General features: G+C 41.1%; 1 protein-coding gene across 4 annotated transcripts in view; it reads left to right on the top strand.

Moving 5' to 3' along the window:
- The window catches only part of PDE8A (phosphodiesterase 8A), a 191,136-nt gene extending 172,293 nt beyond the window's left edge, over window positions 1-18,843 (top strand). For 3 of the 4 annotated variants that reach the window (XM_059912385.1, XM_059912382.1, XM_059912383.1), the window contains 2 exons: window positions 16,945-17,074; window positions 18,161-18,843. In XM_059912385.1, the coding sequence (XP_059768368.1) occupies window positions 16,945-17,074; window positions 18,161-18,267 (237 nt within the window). In that variant the 3' untranslated portion in view covers window positions 18,268-18,843. Of the gene's footprint in view, window positions 1-15,807; window positions 16,672-16,944; window positions 17,075-18,160 lie in introns of those variants that run through there. The other variant, XM_059912384.1, reaches the window with a different exon arrangement.
- Window positions 18,844-20,656: the final 1,813 nt, after the last annotated feature.

Raw genomic sequence — 20,656 nt, 5'->3', positions numbered from 1 at the left:
GAGCAAAAAATGAGGAAATAGAAAACAGACAGTAGAAAAAAATTATAGGAGACAAGATGGTGGAGTAGAAGGACTTGAGTGCATCTTCTCTTACGAAAACACAAAAATCACAACTGACTGCTTAACAACCATCAACAAAGAAAGACTGGAACCTACCAAAAAAGATATTCTACATCCAAAGACAAAGAAAAAGCCACAATGAGATGGTAGGAGGGGCACTTTCACAATATAATCAAATCCCATACCCACCAGGTGGGCGACCCACAAACTGGAAAATATATATCGTAGAGGCTCTCCAACAGTAGCGAGAGTTCTAAACCCCACATCAGGCTCCCCAGCCTAGGGGTCTGGCATCAGGAGGAGGAGCCCCCAGAACATTTGACTTTGAAGGCCAGTGGGGCTTGAGTGCAGGAGCTCCACAGGACTGGGGGAAACAGACTCCACTCTCAGAGGGCACACACAAGGTTTCACATCCACTGGAACCCAGGGCAAAGCAGTGACTCCATATGAGCTTGGACCAGACCTACCTGTGGGTCTTGGAGGGTCTCCTGAGGAGATGGGGGTCAGCTGTGGCCTACTGCCAGGGCAAGGACACTGGCGGCAGAGGGCCCTACGAGATATTCCTTGGTGTGAGCTCTCCTGGAGGTCGCCATTTTGGCACTGAGACCTGGCCCCACCCAACAGCCTGCAGGATCCAGTGCTGGGATGCCTCAGGCCAAACTACCAACAGGGTGGGAACACAGCCCCAGCCATCAACAGACAGGCTGCCTAAAGTCGTCCTGAGCTCACATCCACCTCTAGACACACCCCTTGACATGGCCCTGCCCATCAGAGGGACAAGATCCAGCTCCACCCACAAGTGGGCAGACAGCAGTCGCTCCCATGAAGAAACCTGCACAAGCCCCTGGACCAACCTCACCCACCAGGGGGCAGACACCAGAAGCAAGAAGAACTACAGCCCTGCAGCCCAAGGAACGGAGCCCACAAACACAGAAAGTTAGACAAAATGAGATGGCAGAGAAATATGTTCCAGACAACGGAACAAGATAAAACCCTGGAAGAACAACTAAGTGAAGTGGAGATAGGCAATCTGCCTGAAAAAAGAATTCAGAATAACAATAGTAAAGATGATCCAAGATCATGGAAAAAGAATGGAGGCACAGACTGAGAAGATACAAGAAATGTTTAACAAAGAGCTAGAAGATATGAAGAACAAACAGAGATGAACAATACAATAACTGAAATGAAAAATACAGTAGAAGGAATCAACAGCAGAATAAATGAGGTAGTAGAACAAATAAGGGAGCTGGAAAACAGGTTGGTGGAAATCACTGCTGCGGAACAGAAAAGAGAAGAAACAATGAAAAGAAATGAAGACAATCTCAGAGACCTCTGGGACAACATTAAATGCACCAAAATTCACATTATAGGGGTCCCAGAAGGAGAAGAGAGAGAAAGGGCCTGAGAAAATATTTGAAGAGATAATAACCGAAAACTTCCGTAACACAGGAAAGGAAACACTCACTCAAGTCCAGGAAGCGCACAGAGTCCCATACAGGATAAACCCAAGGAGGAACACACTGAGACACATATTAATAAAATTGACAAAAATTAAAGAAAGAGAAAAGCAACAAATAGCATACAAGGGAATCCCCAATTTTTCAGCAGAAATTCTGCAGGCCAGAAGAGAGGGGCAAGATATATTTAAAGTGATGAAAGGGAAAAACTTACAACCAAGAATACTCTACCCAGCAATGCTCTCATTCGGATTTGATGGAGAAATCAAAAGCTTTACAGACAAGCAAAAGCTAAGAGAATTCAGTACCACCAAACCAGCTTTACAACAAATGCTAAAGGAACTTCTCTATGTGGAAAAGAAAAAGTCACAACTAGAAACAAGAAAATTACAAATGGGAGAGCTCACCAATAAAGGCAAACATACAGTAAAGGTAGGGAATCATCCACACACAAATATGATATCAAAACCAGCAAAGAGGCTTTGAGGAGAGTACAAACACAGGATATTGGAAATCCATTTGCAATTAAGAGACCAGCAACTTAAAACAATCTTGTATATATATAGACGGCTATGTCAAAACATCATGGTAACCGCAAACCAAAAAACTACAATAGATAAACAAAAAAGAAAAAGCAATCCAAACACAATACTAAAGATGGCCATCAAATCACAAGAGAACAAAAGAGGTAGGGAAGAAAAAAGACCTACGAAAACAAATCTAAAACAGTTAACATACATATCAATAATTACCTTAAATGTAAATGGATTAAATGCTCCAACCAAAAGACATAGACTGGCTGAATGGTTACAGAAACAAGACCCCTATATATGCTATCTACAAGAGACCCACTTCAGATTTAGGGACACATACAGACTGAAAGTGAGGAGATGGAAAAAGGTATTCTATGCAAATGGAAATCAAAAGAAAGCTGGAGTAGCAATACTCATATCAGACAAAATAGGCTTTAAAGACTGTTATAAGAGACAAAGAAGGACACTACAAAATGCTCAAGGGATCAATCCAAGAAGAAGATATAATACTTGTAAATATTATATGCACCCAACATAGGAGCACTTCAATATATAAGGCAAATTGCTAACAGCCATAAAAGGAGAAATCGACAGTAACACAATAATAGTGAGGGACTTGAACACCCCACTTACATCACTGGACAGATTATCCAGACAGAAAATCAGTAAGGAAAAACACAGGCCTTAAATGACATATTAGAGCAGATGGACTTAATCGATATTTATAGAGCATTCCATCCAAAAGCAGCAGAATACCCATTCTTCTCAAGTGCACATGGAAATTCTCCAGGATAGATCACATGCTGGGCTATAGAGCAAGCCTCAGTAAATTTAAGAAAACTGAAATCATATCAAGCATCTTTTCCGACCACAAGGCTATAAGATTAGAAATCAACTACAAGAAATAAAAACTAAAAAACACAAACACGTGGAGGCCAAACAATATGTTACTAAACAACCAATGGATCACTGATGAGATCAAAGAGGAAATCAAAAAATACCTAGAGACAAGTGAAAACGAAAGCATGACAATCCAAAACCTATGGGACATAGCTAAAGAAGTTCTAAGAGGGAATTTTATAGCTATACAATCTTACCTCAGGAAACAAGAAAAAAATCTCAAGTAAACAACCTGACCTTACACCTAAAGCAACTAGAGAAAGAAGAACAAACAAAACCCAAAGTTAGTAGAGGGAAAGAAATCACAAAGATCAGAGCAGAAATAAATGAAACAGAAACGAAGAAAACAGAAAAAAATAAATGACACTAAAAGCTGGTTCTGTGAAAAGATAAACAAAATTGATAAACCTTTTTCTTGATAAAACTCATCAAGAAAAAAAGGGAGAGGGCTCAAATTGATAAAATTAGAAATGAAAAAGGAGAAGTTACAACTGACGACACAGAAATACAAAGGATCATAAGAGACTACTACAGGCAATCATATGCCAATAAACTGGACAACCTAGAAGAAATGGACAAATTCTTAGAAAGGTACAACCTTCCAAGACTGAACCAGGAAGAAATAGAAAATATGAACAGAGCAATCACAAGTACTGAAATTGAAACTGTGATTTAAAAACTCCCAACAAACAAAAGTCCAGGACCAGATGGCTTCACAGGCGAATTCTATCAAACATTTAGATGAGAGTTAACACCTATCCTTCTGAAACTATTCCAAAACATTGCAGAGGAAGGAACACTCCCAAACTCATTCTATGAGGCCACCATTACCCTGATACCGAAACCAGACAAAGATACCACAAAAAAAGGAAATTACAGACCAATATCACTGATGAACACACATGCAAAAATCCTCAACAAAATACTAGCAAACCGAATCCAACAATACATTAAAAGGATGATACACTATGATCAAGTGGGTTTTATCCTGGGGATGCAAGGATTCTTCAGTATCTGCAAATCAATCAGTGTGATACACCACATTAACAAGTTGAGGAATAAAAACCATGTGATCATTTCAATAGATGGCAGTAAAAGCTTCTGAGAAAATTCAACACCCATTTATGATAAATAAGTCTCCAGAAAGTGGGCAAAGAGGGAACCTACTGCAACATAATAAAGGCCATGTATGACAAACCCACAGCTAACACCATACTGAATGGTGAAAAGCTGAAAGCATTTCCTCTCAGATCAGGAACAAGACAACGATGTGCACTCTTGCCACTTTTATTCAAGGTAGTTTTGGAAGTCCTAGCCACAGCAATCAGAGAAGAAAAAGAAATGAAAAGAATCCAAATTGGAAAAGAAGAAGTAAAACTGTCACTGTTTGCAAATGACATGTTACTATACATAGAAAATCCTGAAGATGCTACCAGTAAACTACTAGGGCTCATCAATGAATTCAGTAAAATTGCAGGATACAAAATTAACACACAGAAATCTCTTGCATTCCTATACACTAACAACAAAAGATCAGAAAGAGAAATTAAGGAAACAATCCCATTCACCATTGCAACAGAAAGAATAAAATACCTAGGAATAAACCTACCTAAGGGGGGGTAAAAGACCTGTATGTACTCCGAAAACTATAAGACACTGATGAAAGAAATCAAAGATGACACAAACAGATGTATAGATATACCATGTTCTTGGATTGGAAGAATCAATATTGTCAAAATGACTGTACTGCCTAAGGCAATCTATAGATTCACTGTAACCTGTATCAAATTACCAGTGGCATTTTTCACAGAACTAGAACAAAAAATTTTGAAATCTGTATGGAAACACAAAAGACCCTGAATAGACAAAGCAATCCTGAGAAGGAAAAAGGGAGCTGGAGGAATCAGGCTCCCTGACATCAGACTATATTACAAACCTACAGTCATCAAAGCATTATGGTACTGGCACAGAAATAGAAATATAGATCAGTGGAACAGGATAGAAAGCCCAGAAATAAACCCACGCACCTATGGTCCTTAATCTACAACAAAGGAGGCAAGAATATACAATGAAGAAAAGACAGTCTCTTCAATAAGTGGTGCTGTGAAAACTGGACTGCTACATGTAAAAGAATGAAATTAAAACATTCTTTAACCCCATACACAAAAATAAACTCAAAATTGATTAAAGACCTAAATGTAAGACCAGATACTATAAAACTCTTAGAGGAAAACATAGGCAGAACACTCTTTGACATAAATTGCAGCAATATCTTTTTCGATCCACCTCCTAGAGTAATGAAAATAAAAACAAAAATAAGCAAATGGGATCTAATTAAACTTAAAAGCTTTTGCACAGCAAAGGAATCCATAAACAAAACAAAAAGACAACCCACAGAAACAGAGAAAATTTTTGCAAACAAAGCAACTGACAAGGGATTAATCTCCAAAATATACAAACAGCTCATGCAGCTCTATATCAAATAAAACAACCCAATCAAAAAATAGGCAGAGGGGGCTTCCCTGGTGGCGCAGTGGTTGAGAGTCTGCCTGCCAATGCAGGGGACATGGGTTCGAGCCCTGGTCTGGGAAGATCCCACATGCTGCGGAGCAACTGGGCCCGTGAGCCACAATTACTGAGCCTGCGCGTCTGGAGCCTGTGCTCCGCAACGAGAGAGGCCACGATAATGAGAGGCCCGCGCACCGCGATGAAGAGTGGCCCCCACTTGCCACAACTAGAGAAAGCCCTCGCACAGAAACGAAGACCCAACACAGCCATAAATAAGTAAATAAATAAATAAATAAATAAATAAATAAATAAATAACTGAAAAGTTGGCTCTAAAATTAAAAAAAAAAAAAAAATAGGCAGGAGATCTAAACAGACATTTCTCCAAAGAAGACATACAGATGGCCAAAAAGGACATGAAAAGATGCTCATCATCACTAGTTGTTAGAGAAATGCAAATCAGAACTACCATGCGGTACTACCTCGCACCAGTCAGAATGGCCACCATCAAAAAGTCTACAAACACGGGCTTCCCTGGTGGCGCAGTTGTTAGGAATCTGCCTGCCAGTGCAGGGGACACGGGTTCGAGTCCTGGTCCAGGAATATCCCACATACCACGGAGCAACTTAGCCCATGCGCCACAGCTACTGAGCCTGCGCTCTAGAGCCCGTGAGCCACAACTACTGAAGCCCGTGCACCTAGAGCCCATGCTCTGCAACAAGAGAAGCCACTGCAATAAGAAGCCCACATGCAGCAATGAAGACCCAACTCAGCCAAAAATAAATAAAATAAATTTATATTAAAATAAAGAAGTCTACAAACAATAAATGCTGGAGAGGGTGTGGAGAAAAGGGAACCCTCCTGCACTGTTGGTGGGAATGTAAATTGTTACAACCATCATGGAGAACAGTATGGAGGTTCCTTAAAAAGCTAAAGCTAGAACTACCACATGATCCCGAAATCCCACTCCTGGGCATATATCTGAAGAAAACCATAATCCGAAAGGATACGTGCACCCTAGTGTTCCTTGCAGCACTATTTACAATAGCCAAGACATGGAAGCAATCTAAATGTCCATCAACAGAGGAATGGATAAAGAAATGGATAAAGAAAATGTGGCACATATATACAGTGGAATATTACTCAGCAATTAAAAAAAAAGAATGAAATAATGCCATTTGCAGTAACATGGATGGACCTAGAGGTTATCATACTAAGTGAAGTAACTCAGACAGAGAAAGACAAATCTCATATGATATCACTTCTATGTGGAATCTTAAAAAAATGATAAAAATGAACTTATTTACAAAACAGAAACAGACTCACAGACTTCAAAAACAAACCTATGGTTACCAAAGGGGAAACATGGTGGAGAGGGATAAATTAGAAGTTTGGGATTAACAGATACACACTACTATATATATAATAGATAATCAACAAGGACCTGTATATAACACAGGGAACTCTACTCAATATTCTATAATAACCTATGTGGGAAAAGAATCTGAAAAAGAATGGACATGTGTATATGTATAACTGAATCACTTTGCTATATACCTGAAACTAACACAACATTGTAAATCAACTATATTCCAATATAAAATAAAAATTAATAATTTAAAAAATAAAAAATTACAAAGCCAAAAGTTGATTCTTTGACAGAATTAACAAAATTGGTGAATACCTAGCTGGAATAATCAAGAGGAAAGAGGGAATGCAAATTACCAGTATCAGGAATGAAAGTATTGTCATTTGACAATGACAAGAAATAACAAATTCTTGTCAAATTGACAAGAATAAATTTGACAAATGAAATGGATGAATTCCCTGAAAATTATAATTTACCAAAACACACAGGATTAAGCAATAACCTTAGAAGCCCTGCAGTAAAGAAATTCTTTGTCAAAATGTTTTATTTAAAGATTTTTTTCACAAAGAAAACTCTAAATGGTTTCATTGAAGAAGTCTATCAAACACTTAAGAAATAATGCTAGTCTTACAATATATGAGAAAATAGAGGTGAGAACACTTTTCAACTCATTTTATGAAGCCATTATTATCCTGATATGTAATCTGACAAAGACAGTACCAGGCAGTTCATAATCCTCATGAACATAGATGCAGAGGTACTTAATTGAACAGTATATAAAGAGCGTTAATATATCACTAAATAGAGTTATCCGCCAAAATGCAAGGTTGGTTTAATATCAGAAAAATCAATTATAATTCACCATACTAATTAAAGGAGAAAAACCATATGATTATTTCAGTAGATGGAGAAAAAGCATTTGACAAAATTCAGCAACCATTCATCGTAAAATATTTTAGCAAACAAGGAAGAGAACTTATTTTTAAAAGGGTATCTACAAAAACTTATAGCTATCATTGTATTTAATGGTGAAATATTAAGTACATTTTTCTTAAGATTGGAAACAAGGGAAGGGTACCCATTCTATTCTATTCCATCAGTGTATTTGTTATCTTTATGCCAATACCACACTGACTTGATCATTGTTAACTTCTGAAGCCAAATAGTATAAACTGTTCAACTTTTTCAAATTTGCTTTGTTTATACAAGGTCCTTCACCTTTCCATATAAACTTTAGAAGGAAATATTAAATACATTTTCTTTAAGATTGGAAACAAGGCAAGGGTACCCATTCGGACTCCTTTTATCCAACATTTTATTGGCAGTCCTAGCCATGGCAACAAGGCAAGGGAAATAAAGATGTACAAAGAACAGAAAGTAAGACATAAATTTGTTCTATTTGCAGATGACATGATTCTTTTTAATGCTGAAAACTCTAAGGAGTGTACAAAACAATTACTAGCATTAATAAGTGGAAATTATTTAGCAAGGTTATAGGACACAAGCTCATTATACAAAGTCAGTTGTATTATTTGGTGTACTAGATGCAGACAATGGGAAAATGAAACTAAAAACCCAATCCCATTTACAATAGCAATAAAAAACAAAAATTACTTAGGATAAATTTAACAAAAGAAGGCCAGTTCTTTACACTGAAAACCACAAAACATTGCTGAGAAAGAACACTTCAATAAATGGAGAGGTGTACCATGTCCACAGATTGGAAGGCTCAATGTTGTTAAAATACAGTTCTTTCCAAATCAATGTATAGATTGAGTGCAGTCCCAATCAGAATCCCAGCAGTTTTTTTGGTAAAAATTGACAAACTGATTCTAAAATTTATATGGAAAGCTGAAGGACCTTGAATAAACAACACAAACTTGAAAAAGTTGGACGATTTATACTATTTGACTTCAGAACTTACAATAACCAAGCTGGTGTGATACTGGCATAAAGATAACAAATACATTGATGGGACACAATAGAAATCCCAGAAATAGGCCACATTTATACAATCAGTGGGGAAAGGAAAATTTTTTTCAGCAAGTGGTGTTGGAATATTTGGATATCTCTATCCAACAAAAAATGAACCACAACTCCTACCTCATTCCGTGGAGAAATATCAGTTCACAATGGATCATAGACCTAAATACAAAAGTTTTAGAGAAAACATAGGAGAATATACTCAATTAATTGGAATGGGATAGATGTTTCTTAGGTACAGAAAACAGCAACCATAAAAAGAAAATTTGGTGAGAACCAAAATTCAGAAATTATTCTCATCTAAACACAGCTAAGAAAATGAACAGGGAAGGCACACTGGAAGAAAATATACACAAATCATATCTGACAAAGGACTGTATTCAGGATATATAAAGAACTCAATAATAAGCCAAACCACCTAATTAAAAATACCAATTTTTAAAAACGATTATTTATTTTTAATTAATTAATTTATTTATTTATGGCTGTGTTGGGTCTTTGTTGCTGCACGTGGGCTTTCTCTAGTTGTGGCGAGTGGGGGCTACTCTTCACTGTGGTACGCGGGCTTCTCATTGCAGTGGCTTCTTGTTGCAGATCACGGGCTCTAGGCACGCAGCCTTCAGTTAGTTGTGGCACGTGGGCTCAGTAGTTATGGCTTATGGGCCCTAGAGCACAGGCTCAGTAGTTGTGGCGCACGGGCTTAGTTGCTCCACAGCATGTGGGATCTTCCCAGACCAGGGCTCGAACCCATGTCTCCTGCATTGGCAGGTGGATTCTTAACCACTGTGCCACCAAGGAAGTCCAAAAATACCAAATATTTTAACAGACACTTCACAAAAGATATATGAAAATGTGCTGAACATCATTAGTAATCAGGGAAATGCAAATTAAAACAACAATGAAATACCACTACACATCCACTAGGATGGCTAAAAATTAAAAAGACTGACAACAAAATGTTTGTGAAGATATGGAACAACAAATTTATTCATCAGTGTAAAATGTGTAAAATGCTTATCACACAGTGATGATTTGTAAAATCATCGTCACCTTGGGAAGCAGTTTGTTTTTTTTGTTTGTTTGTTTTACTGTGGTAAAACAAAATTACCATTTTAGATGATCATGGTTTTTTCTTTCATTCTTTTAATGTAGTGTATTACATCAATTGATTTCAGATGCTGAATCGTCCTTATATTGCAGGACTAAAATCCCACTTGGTCATGGTGTATGATCCTTTAATATGCTACTGAATTCTGTTTGCTAGTATTTTGTTGAGGGTTTTTGCATCAGTATTCATAAGGGATAACAGTCTGTAGTTTTGTGTCTTTGTTAGGCTTTGGTATCTGAGCAATGCTGGCCTCATTGATTGAGTTAGGAAGTATTCTCTTCAAATTTTTGGAAGTGTTTGAGAAGGATTGGTGTTAATTGTATTGAAGAGCTTGGTAGAATTCACAGGTGAAGCCATCTGGTCCTGAGCTTTTCTTTGTTGGGAGGTTTTTTATTACTAACTGAATATCCTTACTAGCTATAGGTCTATTCAGATTCTCTCTTTCTTCATAATTGAGCCTTAGTAGGTTGTGTGGGTAGGAATTTGTACATTTCATCTAGGTTATCCAGTTTGTTGGCATACAGTTGCTCATGGCACTTCCTTATAATCCTTTTATTTTTGTAAAATCAATAGTAATGTCCCTACTTCCATTTCCGATTTCAATAATTGGAGTCTTTCTTTTTTCTTAGTCAATCTAGCTAAAGTTCTTTCAATTTTGTTGATCTTTTCAAGGAACCAACTTTTGGTTTTGTTGATTTTCTCTATTTTTCTATTCTCCATTTTTCTTATCTCTGCTCTAGTCTATTAGTTCCTTCCTTTTGCTAGCTTTGGGTTTAGTTTGTTCTTTTTCTAGTTCCTTAAGATCTAAAGTTAGGTTGTTGATTTAAGAGCTTTCTTCTTTTTTAACATAGGCATTTACAGCTATAAATTTCCCTCTTAGCACTGCTTTTACTGCATTCCATACCTTTCCATATGTTGTGTTTTCATTTTTATTTGTCTCTAGGTATCTTAAAATTTCCCTTGTGATTTCTTCTTTGACCCTTTGGTTGAGAGTGTATTGTTTAATTTCCACTTTCAGTTTACTTTCTGTTGTTGATTTCCAGTTTCATTACACTGTTATTGGAAAAGGTACTTTGTATGATTTTGATCTTTTAAAATTCATTGACTTGTTTTATGGCCTAACATATATGTCTATTGGGTCCAATTGGTTAACAGTGTTGTTCAAGTCCTTAATTCCTTATTGATCTGGCTGTTCTGTCCATTATTCAAAGTGTGTTATTGAAGTCTCCAACTATTATTGTAGAAGTGTCTGTTTCTCCCTTCAATTCTGTCAATGTTTTCTTCATACATTTCGGAACTCCAATTGTTTGGTGCATATGTGCTTATAATTGTTAAATCTTCTTGGTGAATTGACCCATTTATTAATAATGTCCTTTGTCTCTTGGAACCATTTTTGACTTAAAGTCTTTTTTGTCTGGTATTAACAAAGCCACCTCAGCTTTCTTTTGGTTATCTGCATGGAATATCTTTTTCCATCCTTTCACTTTCAACCTATGTCCTGGTATCTAATGTGAGTTTTTGTAGACAAAATATAGTTGGGTCATGTGTTTTTATCCATTCTGCCAGCTGTGCCTTTTGATTGGGGAGTTCAATACATTTACATTTAAAATAATTACTGACAGAGAAGGACATACTTTTGCCACTTTGTCTTAGGCATGTCTTACAGCTTTTTTGTCCCTCATTTTTTCCATTACCGCCTTTGTGTTTGATTTTTTTGTAGCACCATGTTTGATCCACTTCTCATTTCCTTTGCAGATATTCTATGGGTTACTTTTTGTACGGTTACCATAGAAATTACATTATAACATCCTGAAGTTCTAGCAGTTTAAGTTGATACCAACCTATATTTCAGTTGTATACACAAACTCCTATACAGCTCTGTTTCTCCACCCCACTTTCTTTTTTTTTTTTTAATAAATTTATTTTTTGGCTGCATTGGATTTTCGTCGCTGGGCATGGGCTTTCTCTAGTTGCGGTGAGCGGGAGCTACTCTTCATTGTGGTGCTTGGTCTTCTCATTGCGGTGCCTTCTCGTTGCAGAGCATGGGCTCTAGGTGCGTGGCCTTCAGTAGTTGTGGCACCACGGGTTCAGTAGCTGTGGCTCAAGGGCTCTAGAGTGCAGGCTCAGTAGTTGTGGTGCACAGGCTTAGTTGCTCCGTGGCATGTGGGATCTTCCCAGACCAAGGGCTCGAACCCATGCCCCCTGCATTGGCAGGCGGGTTCTTAACAACTGCGCCACCAAGGAAGTCCCCCACTTTGTTCTTGATGTCACAAATAATGTGTTTATATATTGTGTGCCTATTAACACAGATTTGTAATTTTTATGCACTTGTCTTTTAAATCCTGTAGAAAATAAAAAGTGGAATTTCAAGCCAAAATTGCAATAATACTCTTTTTCATATGTGCTTATGTATTTACCTTTACTGGAGATCTTTATATCTTTATATGACTTTAAGTTGCCATCTAGCTTCCTTTCATTTCAACCTGAAAAGACTCCCTTTATCATTTCTTGTAGGCTAGATCTAGTGGTAATGAATTTTCTCTGCTTTTGTTTATCTGGGAATGTCTTCATTTCTTCCTCATTTTTGAAGGACCGTTCTGCCAGATATAGAATTCTGGGTTGACAGGTTTTTTTCTTTTAGCCCCTTATGTAATTATCCCAGTGCCTACTGGCCTCCAAGGTTTCTGCTGAGAAATCAGCTGATCATCTTATTGAGACTGTCTTCTCATGTGTATGTGATGAGTCATTTTCCTCTTGCTGCTTTCAAGATTCTCACTTTGTCTTGGCTTTTGACAGTTTGGTTATAATGTGTTTCAATATGGTTGTTTTGGGGTTTATCCTACTTGGAGTTGTTTACCTTCTTGGATTTGTAGATTTGTGTTTTTCTTCAAATTATGGCAGTTACGGGCTATTATTTCTTCCTCTTTTTTTTGAATTTTTTTTTTTTTATAAAGCAGGTTCTTATCAGTTATCTATTTTATACGTATTGGTGTATATATGGTCAATCCCAGTCTCCCAGTTCATCCCACCACCACCATCCACACCCCCGCTTTCCCCCCTTGGTATCCATGTTTGTTCTCTACATCTGTGTCTCTATTTCTGCCGTGCAAACTGGTTCATCTGTACCATTTTTCTAGATTCCACATATATGCGTTAACATATGATATTTGTTTTTCTCTTTCTGACTTACTTCACTCTGTATGACAGTCTCTAGGTCCATCCACGTCTCTGCAAATGACCCAATTTCGTTCCTTTTTATGGCTGAGTAATATTCCATTGTATATATGTACCACATCTTCTTTATTCATTCGTCTGTCAATGGGCATTTAGGTTGCTTCCATGACCTGGCTATTGTAAATAGTGCTGCAGTGAACATTGGGGTGCATGTGTCTTTTTGAATTATGGTTTTCTCTGGGTATATGCCCAGTGGGGTATTATTTCTTCAAATAATCTCTGCTCCTTTTTTTTTTTTCTCTTTTCTCTTTCCTACACTCTGATAATGCATGTATTTGTCTGTTTGAGGTTGTCCTGTAAATTACTTAGGGTATTGTCACTTTTATTTATTTTTCTTTCTCCTCTTCAGAATTGATAATTTCAAATGTCCTATCTTCAAATTTATTGATTCTTTCTTCTGCCTGCTCAGATCTGCTGTTGAACCCCTCTAGTGAATTTTTCAATTCACTTTTTGTGTTTTTCAGCTCCAGAATTGTTATTTGGCTCTTCTTTATAATTTCTGTCTCTTTATTGATACTCTCATTTTGTTCATATATCATTTTCCTGATTTCCTTTAGCATTTAATCCATGTTTTCTTTTAGCACTAGTGCATATTTAAGATAGTTGTTTTAAAGTCTTTAATAAATCATTGTGGGTACCTCTTTAGGGATGGTTTCTGCCAATTTATTTTCTTCCTTTGAATGGGTTATGTTTTTCTGTTTCTTTGGCCTTGTGATTTTTTTTGTTGTTGAAAATTGGACATTTGAAAAAACAGCCACCGCTCCCAGTCTTTGCACTTTGGCTCTGTGCCAGGAAAGTCTTTTGCTCATTATCTGGGCATGTTCTGAGTCTTGGGATTAGCCCAACATGAAAGCTTACGGTCTCTTCAGGTCTTTTCTGAGCATGTCTTGCCCGAGACATTTCCCCTCTATATACAGCTGCTTTTGAATGTCTTAATTTCCCCGAGAGGCTTTTCCTTGGGGCCTTAAATGGTGCATTTGTTTGTCTCCACCTGTAATCTCTTACCCCAGGCATCTGTGTGTCTGTCATCTCCATGCAGCTTTCCCAGGCAGTAACCATTGCTTTTCCACCTGAGAGCTGGATTAGGTGAAATAGAGGCTAGTCCTTTAGACAAACTCCAGACAGGTTAGAATGTTGCAAATAAGGTCAGCTCTACACTCCTTCCAGTTCGATTTAAACAGTTGAGAGCTGGGCTGCTGTCTCATCTGGACCAAGACTGTGCTAGGGAGGAGTCGGGCAAGGGTGAGTAAATATACCATGACACTTCCTACCATTTTGAAAACGACTTTTTCTTGATTGGAGATTCACTTGGTTACTGTAGAATCTTTGACTGTCTCCCAGGCATGGAGATCTCATTGGTGGCCTAGAAGTGGGGCATGGGCACGGAGGACCTCATTGGCAAACAGTGGTCTTCAAAAGAGAATAAGGGCCTGAGAAGCTCCATGTACCTGTCACATTGGGCCAAAGAGAAGAAATACAAGCATGAGCATTTTCATTGACCTTCAACAAGTCAGCTGCTTCCATGTGGAGGGGAGGGCAGGCCTAGAGTGCAGCACCAACAGAAAAGCCTCTGAAGCCATGAACTGCTGAGCTCAGTGAGCCTCTGCTATGGCTTTCCCAAGAGAGCTGGTTCATTATCCAGCACGACCAGGGGGCAGTGCCAGGAGAGCACCCACCCTGTGGTACTGCTCTCTGAGCCAGACAGGCCAGTGGGCTGTGAACCTGAGGCTATTCCTGCACCCTCCGCCCCTTCCCATACACACCAGGGCAGAGACTCATGCAGAGCTAACCCTGCAGTTTTCTGCGACGGCACTGGGGGACGGGGCTGCCAGCCTGTGGCCTGACAGCAGAGGCTTCACCAGCCAGCAGAGGCCAAGACTTGTCAATGTTCCCTACTTAGTCTCTTCCCAGAGCACCCTCACCCTACCTTCCACACCTCCTGGAGTGTGCTCCTGGCCGGACAACTGCTGTAGATAGCCTCTGCCCTGCCTCTCAGGGCTCCCTGGCCTGTACAATCCTAGTCAAGCGTGTGCGACTTGGCTCCCTGGCCTGGAGCAGCAGGGGCTCTTACTGCTGGCTTCTGCCCTGACCCATAGTCTAGCACCATCCACCTGAACACAAGGAGCACAGGCCTCTTTCTTAGCCCTGTCCCCAGCACCCTCAACACCCACCTAGCATAAGTACATCTCTGCAGCATGGTGCTAGGTACAGTCCCTCCTAGGAAAACCCCCAAAGGTTACCTGCTGCCCTCAAGTGGAGATTCCATGTTGAGAGCTGCAGTGAGTCATTGTCACTTCCAGGGAAAGTCACCTGCCGTTAGCTGTGGGGCCTAGTTCTTCCAGTGGCTCGGGCCTCGGATCCATCCACCTTTGTGCAGGGCAAGGTGACTTCTAACCAGTCCCTGCGGCCCTGCTGGTGATTGCCAGGCCTCGGCAAAGACAGCAGAATAGAAGTGGAACAGGGGAGGCAGCTCCTGGCCAGTTGTCAAGAACAACAAAGGGGACTGGCCCAGTTTGCCCTGTGGGAACAGTTACAGGGGTAAGAGTTGGAGGGACAGGCCCTCAGCCCCAAGAGTAGGTTTTCTTTTGGTCTTGCTGAACACCTGAATTCTTGTCCCAGTGTTGGCCACTCAAGAAATGTCCTCCACTCTCCCACAGCCCCAGATGGCCCACAGAGCTCAGCCACCAGAGCTTCTGGCAGATGGCCGAGCACACCACATACCTCCTGTCCTCAGCCCTTGCTCCCACTGACCGGCCCTCCACAGGCCACGACTGGTCAAAAAGTTATCTCATCCCAGGATCGCCACCCCTTCTGTCATCTTCTCACTATGCCTGGCCCAACAGGGCAGCCTGCCCGGACCATCAGGAACAATGATCCAGGTGCCTCTGAGGACAGCTGTGCCTTCCAGAGCCAGAGGATGGCTCCAGCCCTTCTAGCCAGGGCCGCCCCGGCCTTGCTTGGTCTTACACTCAGTCCCCCTCATCCTGCCCCTCGCGTGACCGTCTGCTTAACTCTCAGCCCTGGTTGCCTGCTCCAGCAGGGACCTCTCGGTGATTCTAATCGCACCCTCAAACACTCTGAGTTCCCACCTCGTTCCAGGAAGACCCGCTGCTTCATCGTCACCCTCCAGGCATCCCCTCATCCTTTTCTCCAGGACCCTTTGATGAAAGCAACCTTATGAATAAAAAGAACAAGAAACTCCTTTATATCTTTCAAGATATACTTGCCAGGATCTTAATTATATTTTCAGTTTTTTACAAATCTTTCTGGAATCCTGAAGATGTTCTGGAAGTGTTTATCAAAGTACATAAAAACTCTTCATCCCAGAGCTCTTTTTTACCTCAAGCATGTTCAGAACTTTTTCAAATAAAATAATTTGGCCCAAGATGAGAAGCAGCCACTTGTCCCTTCTCTGTGAAGGGGGCTGTTTCTCACTCACCATTGCCGCCCTGGATCAGGCCCTTGAAACGCCTGCCGGCTGGGAGGATGGCTGAGCTGACTAGTGTGCTCATGCACTGCAGGTACTGTTTGCAATCTTACCTCAGGAGCTTCAGCAAGAGGTTTCCAGGTGTTGAAAATGTGGGTTGGGTTGGGGTGTCCTTGGTGCCCCTGGCATAGAGCAGTCCCCGTCGGGGACAACATGGCAGATCCGGGTTGTTGGCTGGTGCTGTGATCGGCTTCTCCCCACGAGCACTCTGGGCTGCTAGGAGAGGCTTTTGGCAGAGGGGTTGCTCCTGATGGAGAGTGGAGCCAGATACTGGAGTCTCGTAATTCTGGCATTTTCTGCTTTGCAGACTGATGAAGAGAAGCGACAGGACTTGCCTGTGGTGATGCCAGTTTTTGACAGAAATACCTGCAGCATCCCCAAATCCCAAATCTCTTTCATTGACTACTTCATCACAGACATGTTTGCTGCTTGGGACGGTAAGAACGCTTTGAGCATATTTCCCTCAGTAATGGGGAACTGCATGTTAAGTAGTGCATAGTGTAGTTTTTGACTGTAGAATATGTTTGGGGGCTCAGACTTTGAAGAAGGGCTGAGGAGAAGCAGTGAGCTGACACCGAGGGCCATGAGGGCGGGGTGCTCTCTGCACTCTTCCTCCTCAACTGCCCCTGGCCCCAGGGGCTAGACGTTGTTGTGCCAGGTTCATAGATGAGAGGAGTGAACTTGGGGCTGCACAGCCGGTGGTGGAGAGCCCAGGATTTAGAAACGCTTATGTTGACTCCAAACCCCACATCGTTCTGTGGGAGCCCTTTTGCCATCTGCTCTCCAGCTTCTCCCGCCTCACTTGGTAGCCGACCCGAGAGCAGGCTGGTCTCTGACGGGTACACGTCCCTCTTCTTTAACCTTAAGTGCATGCAGAGGAGCCTGTCACGTAAAGGACTCTCAGGGAAGGGGCCCCACTAATACTCCCTGTCCAGATCCATGGGCAGGAGACGAACCCCCATCTCAGGGTGCTGGGAGGTGGGGGAAGGACTCAGATGGTGGAAAGAGCTGCAGCTTTGGGGCCAGACTGCAGGCTCCGCAGCTCCCTGAGTCCAGATTCATGGCCTCTCCTGGCCCCATTTTCTTCGTATGTAAAATGACTTGCTCCCCACTCAGGCCCTAGGGGATGTGCTGCAGGTGGAAGATGACGGTATAAAGGGCCGGGGGTGGGGGTGCGGCAGGGAGCAGGGAGACACACCCAGGAGAGCCAGTCAGGGCCTGGCTCCTGGCACCCTGGGCCCAAAGGTGCTGATCAAATGGTGAGTGTGCAGATGAGTCCCCCTTCTGCTTCATCTACCAGTTGTCAGCTCACCAGGTGGTTACAGAGGAGCTGCTGGCACTGAGCACAGGACTTGGCTTTAGCTCATTCCGGCCGCTGGGTTTGCTGTGTCTGCTGAGCGCTGGGCAGTTGTCTACTCCTATCTGTCCCTCTTCCGTAAAATGCTCTCTCCTTAGAAAGCCTCAAAGTCTAAGTTTACTGAGGCTGTGAAAGGGTATATCACAGTGCCATCTTTTCTCTCCAGCCTTTGTAGACCTGCCTGAGTTAATGCAGCATCTTGACAACAATTTTAAATACTGGAAGGGACTGGACGAAATGAAGCTGCGGAGCCTCCGCCCACCTCCTGAATAGTGGGCGACACTGCCCGGGGCCCTGACACTGTGTCCCTCCAGTCACTTGGGATTCCTGAGGGCAGTCAGAGTTCCTTGGTCCTTTCGTCCCCCGGTCTGCAGAGCCTGTAAGAGCACACAGGGACGTCGGCAACCTTCTGTAGCCACCATCTGATGCCATTGCCATAAAGTGAGACTTAGTCCACTCAAAGTACCTGGGCCTGCTGTGGGGGCTCTTCGGAAAGTCACGTGAGAACGACGGTTTGCATTCACGTCCGTTAAAACATGAGCTCGGTGGGGCTTCCCTGGTGGCGCAGTGGTTGAGAACTGCCTGCCAATGCAGGGGACATGGGTTCGAGCCCTGGTCTGGGAGGATCCCACATGCCGCGGAGCAACTAGGCCCGTGAGCCATAACTACTGAGCCTGCGCGTCTGGAGCCTGTGCTCCGCAACAAGAGAGGCCGCGACAGTGAGAGGCCCGCGCACCACGATGACGAGTGGCCCCCGCTTGCCGCAACTGGAGAAGGCCCTTGCACAGAAACGAAGACCTAACACAGCCAAAAATAAATAAATAAATAAATAAATAAATTTAAAATGTCCCCATTCCTCTACCTTTTTAAAAAAAAAAAAAAAAATGAGCTCTGAGCTCGGGACTGCCCCCGCAAAGGATGGTGATGGATTTCCTGCCAGTGACAGAGTGTCTTGTTGCAGTTTCTCTCAGTTATGTTCAGCACTTAAGAACAGCTAATGGCAATCGGATCTTTTTTCACATCATAGAAGGTGCAATGACTTCTCTTTTAAAATTGAACAGAAAATGCAGACAAAGAAATTTTGAAGTTGATTATTAATATCAATTATTAAAATGTTTTATTTATTTTATTAGAAGTTCAATATTTTCTGTGAATTTAAAAATACTTCAAAGCCAAAGCCACCTTTAAATGCCATGACCAAATTTACATGATTCATATTCATTAAATATGTATTACTTCATGTACAGACATTTTCATAATGCAAATTTAAAATATAAAATGACACATTTTTACTGCACTATAGAAATATTTGTGTATGTTAAACTTTTCTGATTGATGCTAATTGGGAAAAGCTGTTTTGTGGGTGGGTCTGATTCTAGAAGCACTCAACGAGAAGGGCTCCTGTACAGCAACCAGAGCTCAGAAACTGCTCTAGTTGTCTGACGGGCTCTGCAGGTGACTCCCCAAAGTGAAAGAAACTAGGACTTCACACTTTTTTCCTAAAATTTTATAATTGAATTTCCAAAAGTCTGCCTTATTTTATACAGTGTTTCTATGAAATATTCTCCATAAAAACAGAGAAAATGCAGTATTTAGTGAATTGACATTTTATAACCAATCTGTTTTCATCTGCATTTTGCTTCCTGAAATTTATAAAGGTTCTGTATCTTCACATTTTTAACAAAAGTAGTACCATAAAAAATGACACATGATGACATGTCAAAGCGCTTGCCGTTTCCTTTTAAACTTGTATGTTTTTTTGTTCTAGATAGATAAAAATGAAATTAAACTATTTGTTTTTAAGACAACATGTGCCACCTCTTCTTTGAAGTTTTATACTACTTAAAATACTTTTTTTTTCTCCCTGTAAATAAAGAAGATACCTTTATTTTACAGAAAAGATGAATGGTTAAATGACTTTTTCAGGGTCACAAAGGGCCAGGTGAATATGTTGACAAATTCTCAGATATACCTTAATTAATTCACCAGTTGGTACCCATTCAGAGAGATCATGCACCCTGGAGGGCTCTCAGGGATGGGTCCTGGGTACCTGATGCCCATTCAGAGAAGTCAGGGCACTCTGGAGGTCTGACAAGGCCAGCCCCTCCGGGGTCTCTTTGTCTAAAGAAACAAAGGCCCCTTTTTCCTGTGTGGAGACATGTGACCTAAGTTGATAACTGTGGACTGATGTGGGAAGAAAGCCCTCTCTGCTCCTCTAGGTGCCAGGAAAGAAAAGGAAATGATCCCACAAGGAACTCAATCACCATGAGGTAGAGACAGAAAAATCAGGAGACTTTAAGATAAGTATCTTAACATGTTTGAAGAGGTACAAGAAGCAATAGAAACCATAAGGTAAACCAAAGTAGTTTTGAAAAAAAAAAAAAAAAGATGTGAAAAAGAACCAAAGAGACATTCTAGGTATGAAGGATACAGTCATCAAAACAAATGGAGGGACTTCCCTGGTGGTCCAGTGGCTAAGACTCCACTCTCCCAATGCAGGGTGCCCGGGTTCCATCCCTGATCAGGGAGCTAGATCCCCCATGCATACCGCAACTAAGAGCCACATGCCACAACTAAAAGATCCCTCATGCCACACCTAAGACCAGCACAGCCAAATAAATAAATGTGTTGTTTTTTTTTTTTTTAAAAAGGAAAACTTCTG

This window comes from Balaenoptera ricei, chromosome 2 (genome assembly GCF_028023285.1).
Source record: "Balaenoptera ricei isolate mBalRic1 chromosome 2, mBalRic1.hap2, whole genome shotgun sequence".
NCBI classification, from domain to species: domain Eukaryota; kingdom Metazoa; phylum Chordata; class Mammalia; order Artiodactyla; family Balaenopteridae; genus Balaenoptera; species Balaenoptera ricei.
This window is presented reverse-complemented; position numbering and strand designations above follow the sequence as displayed.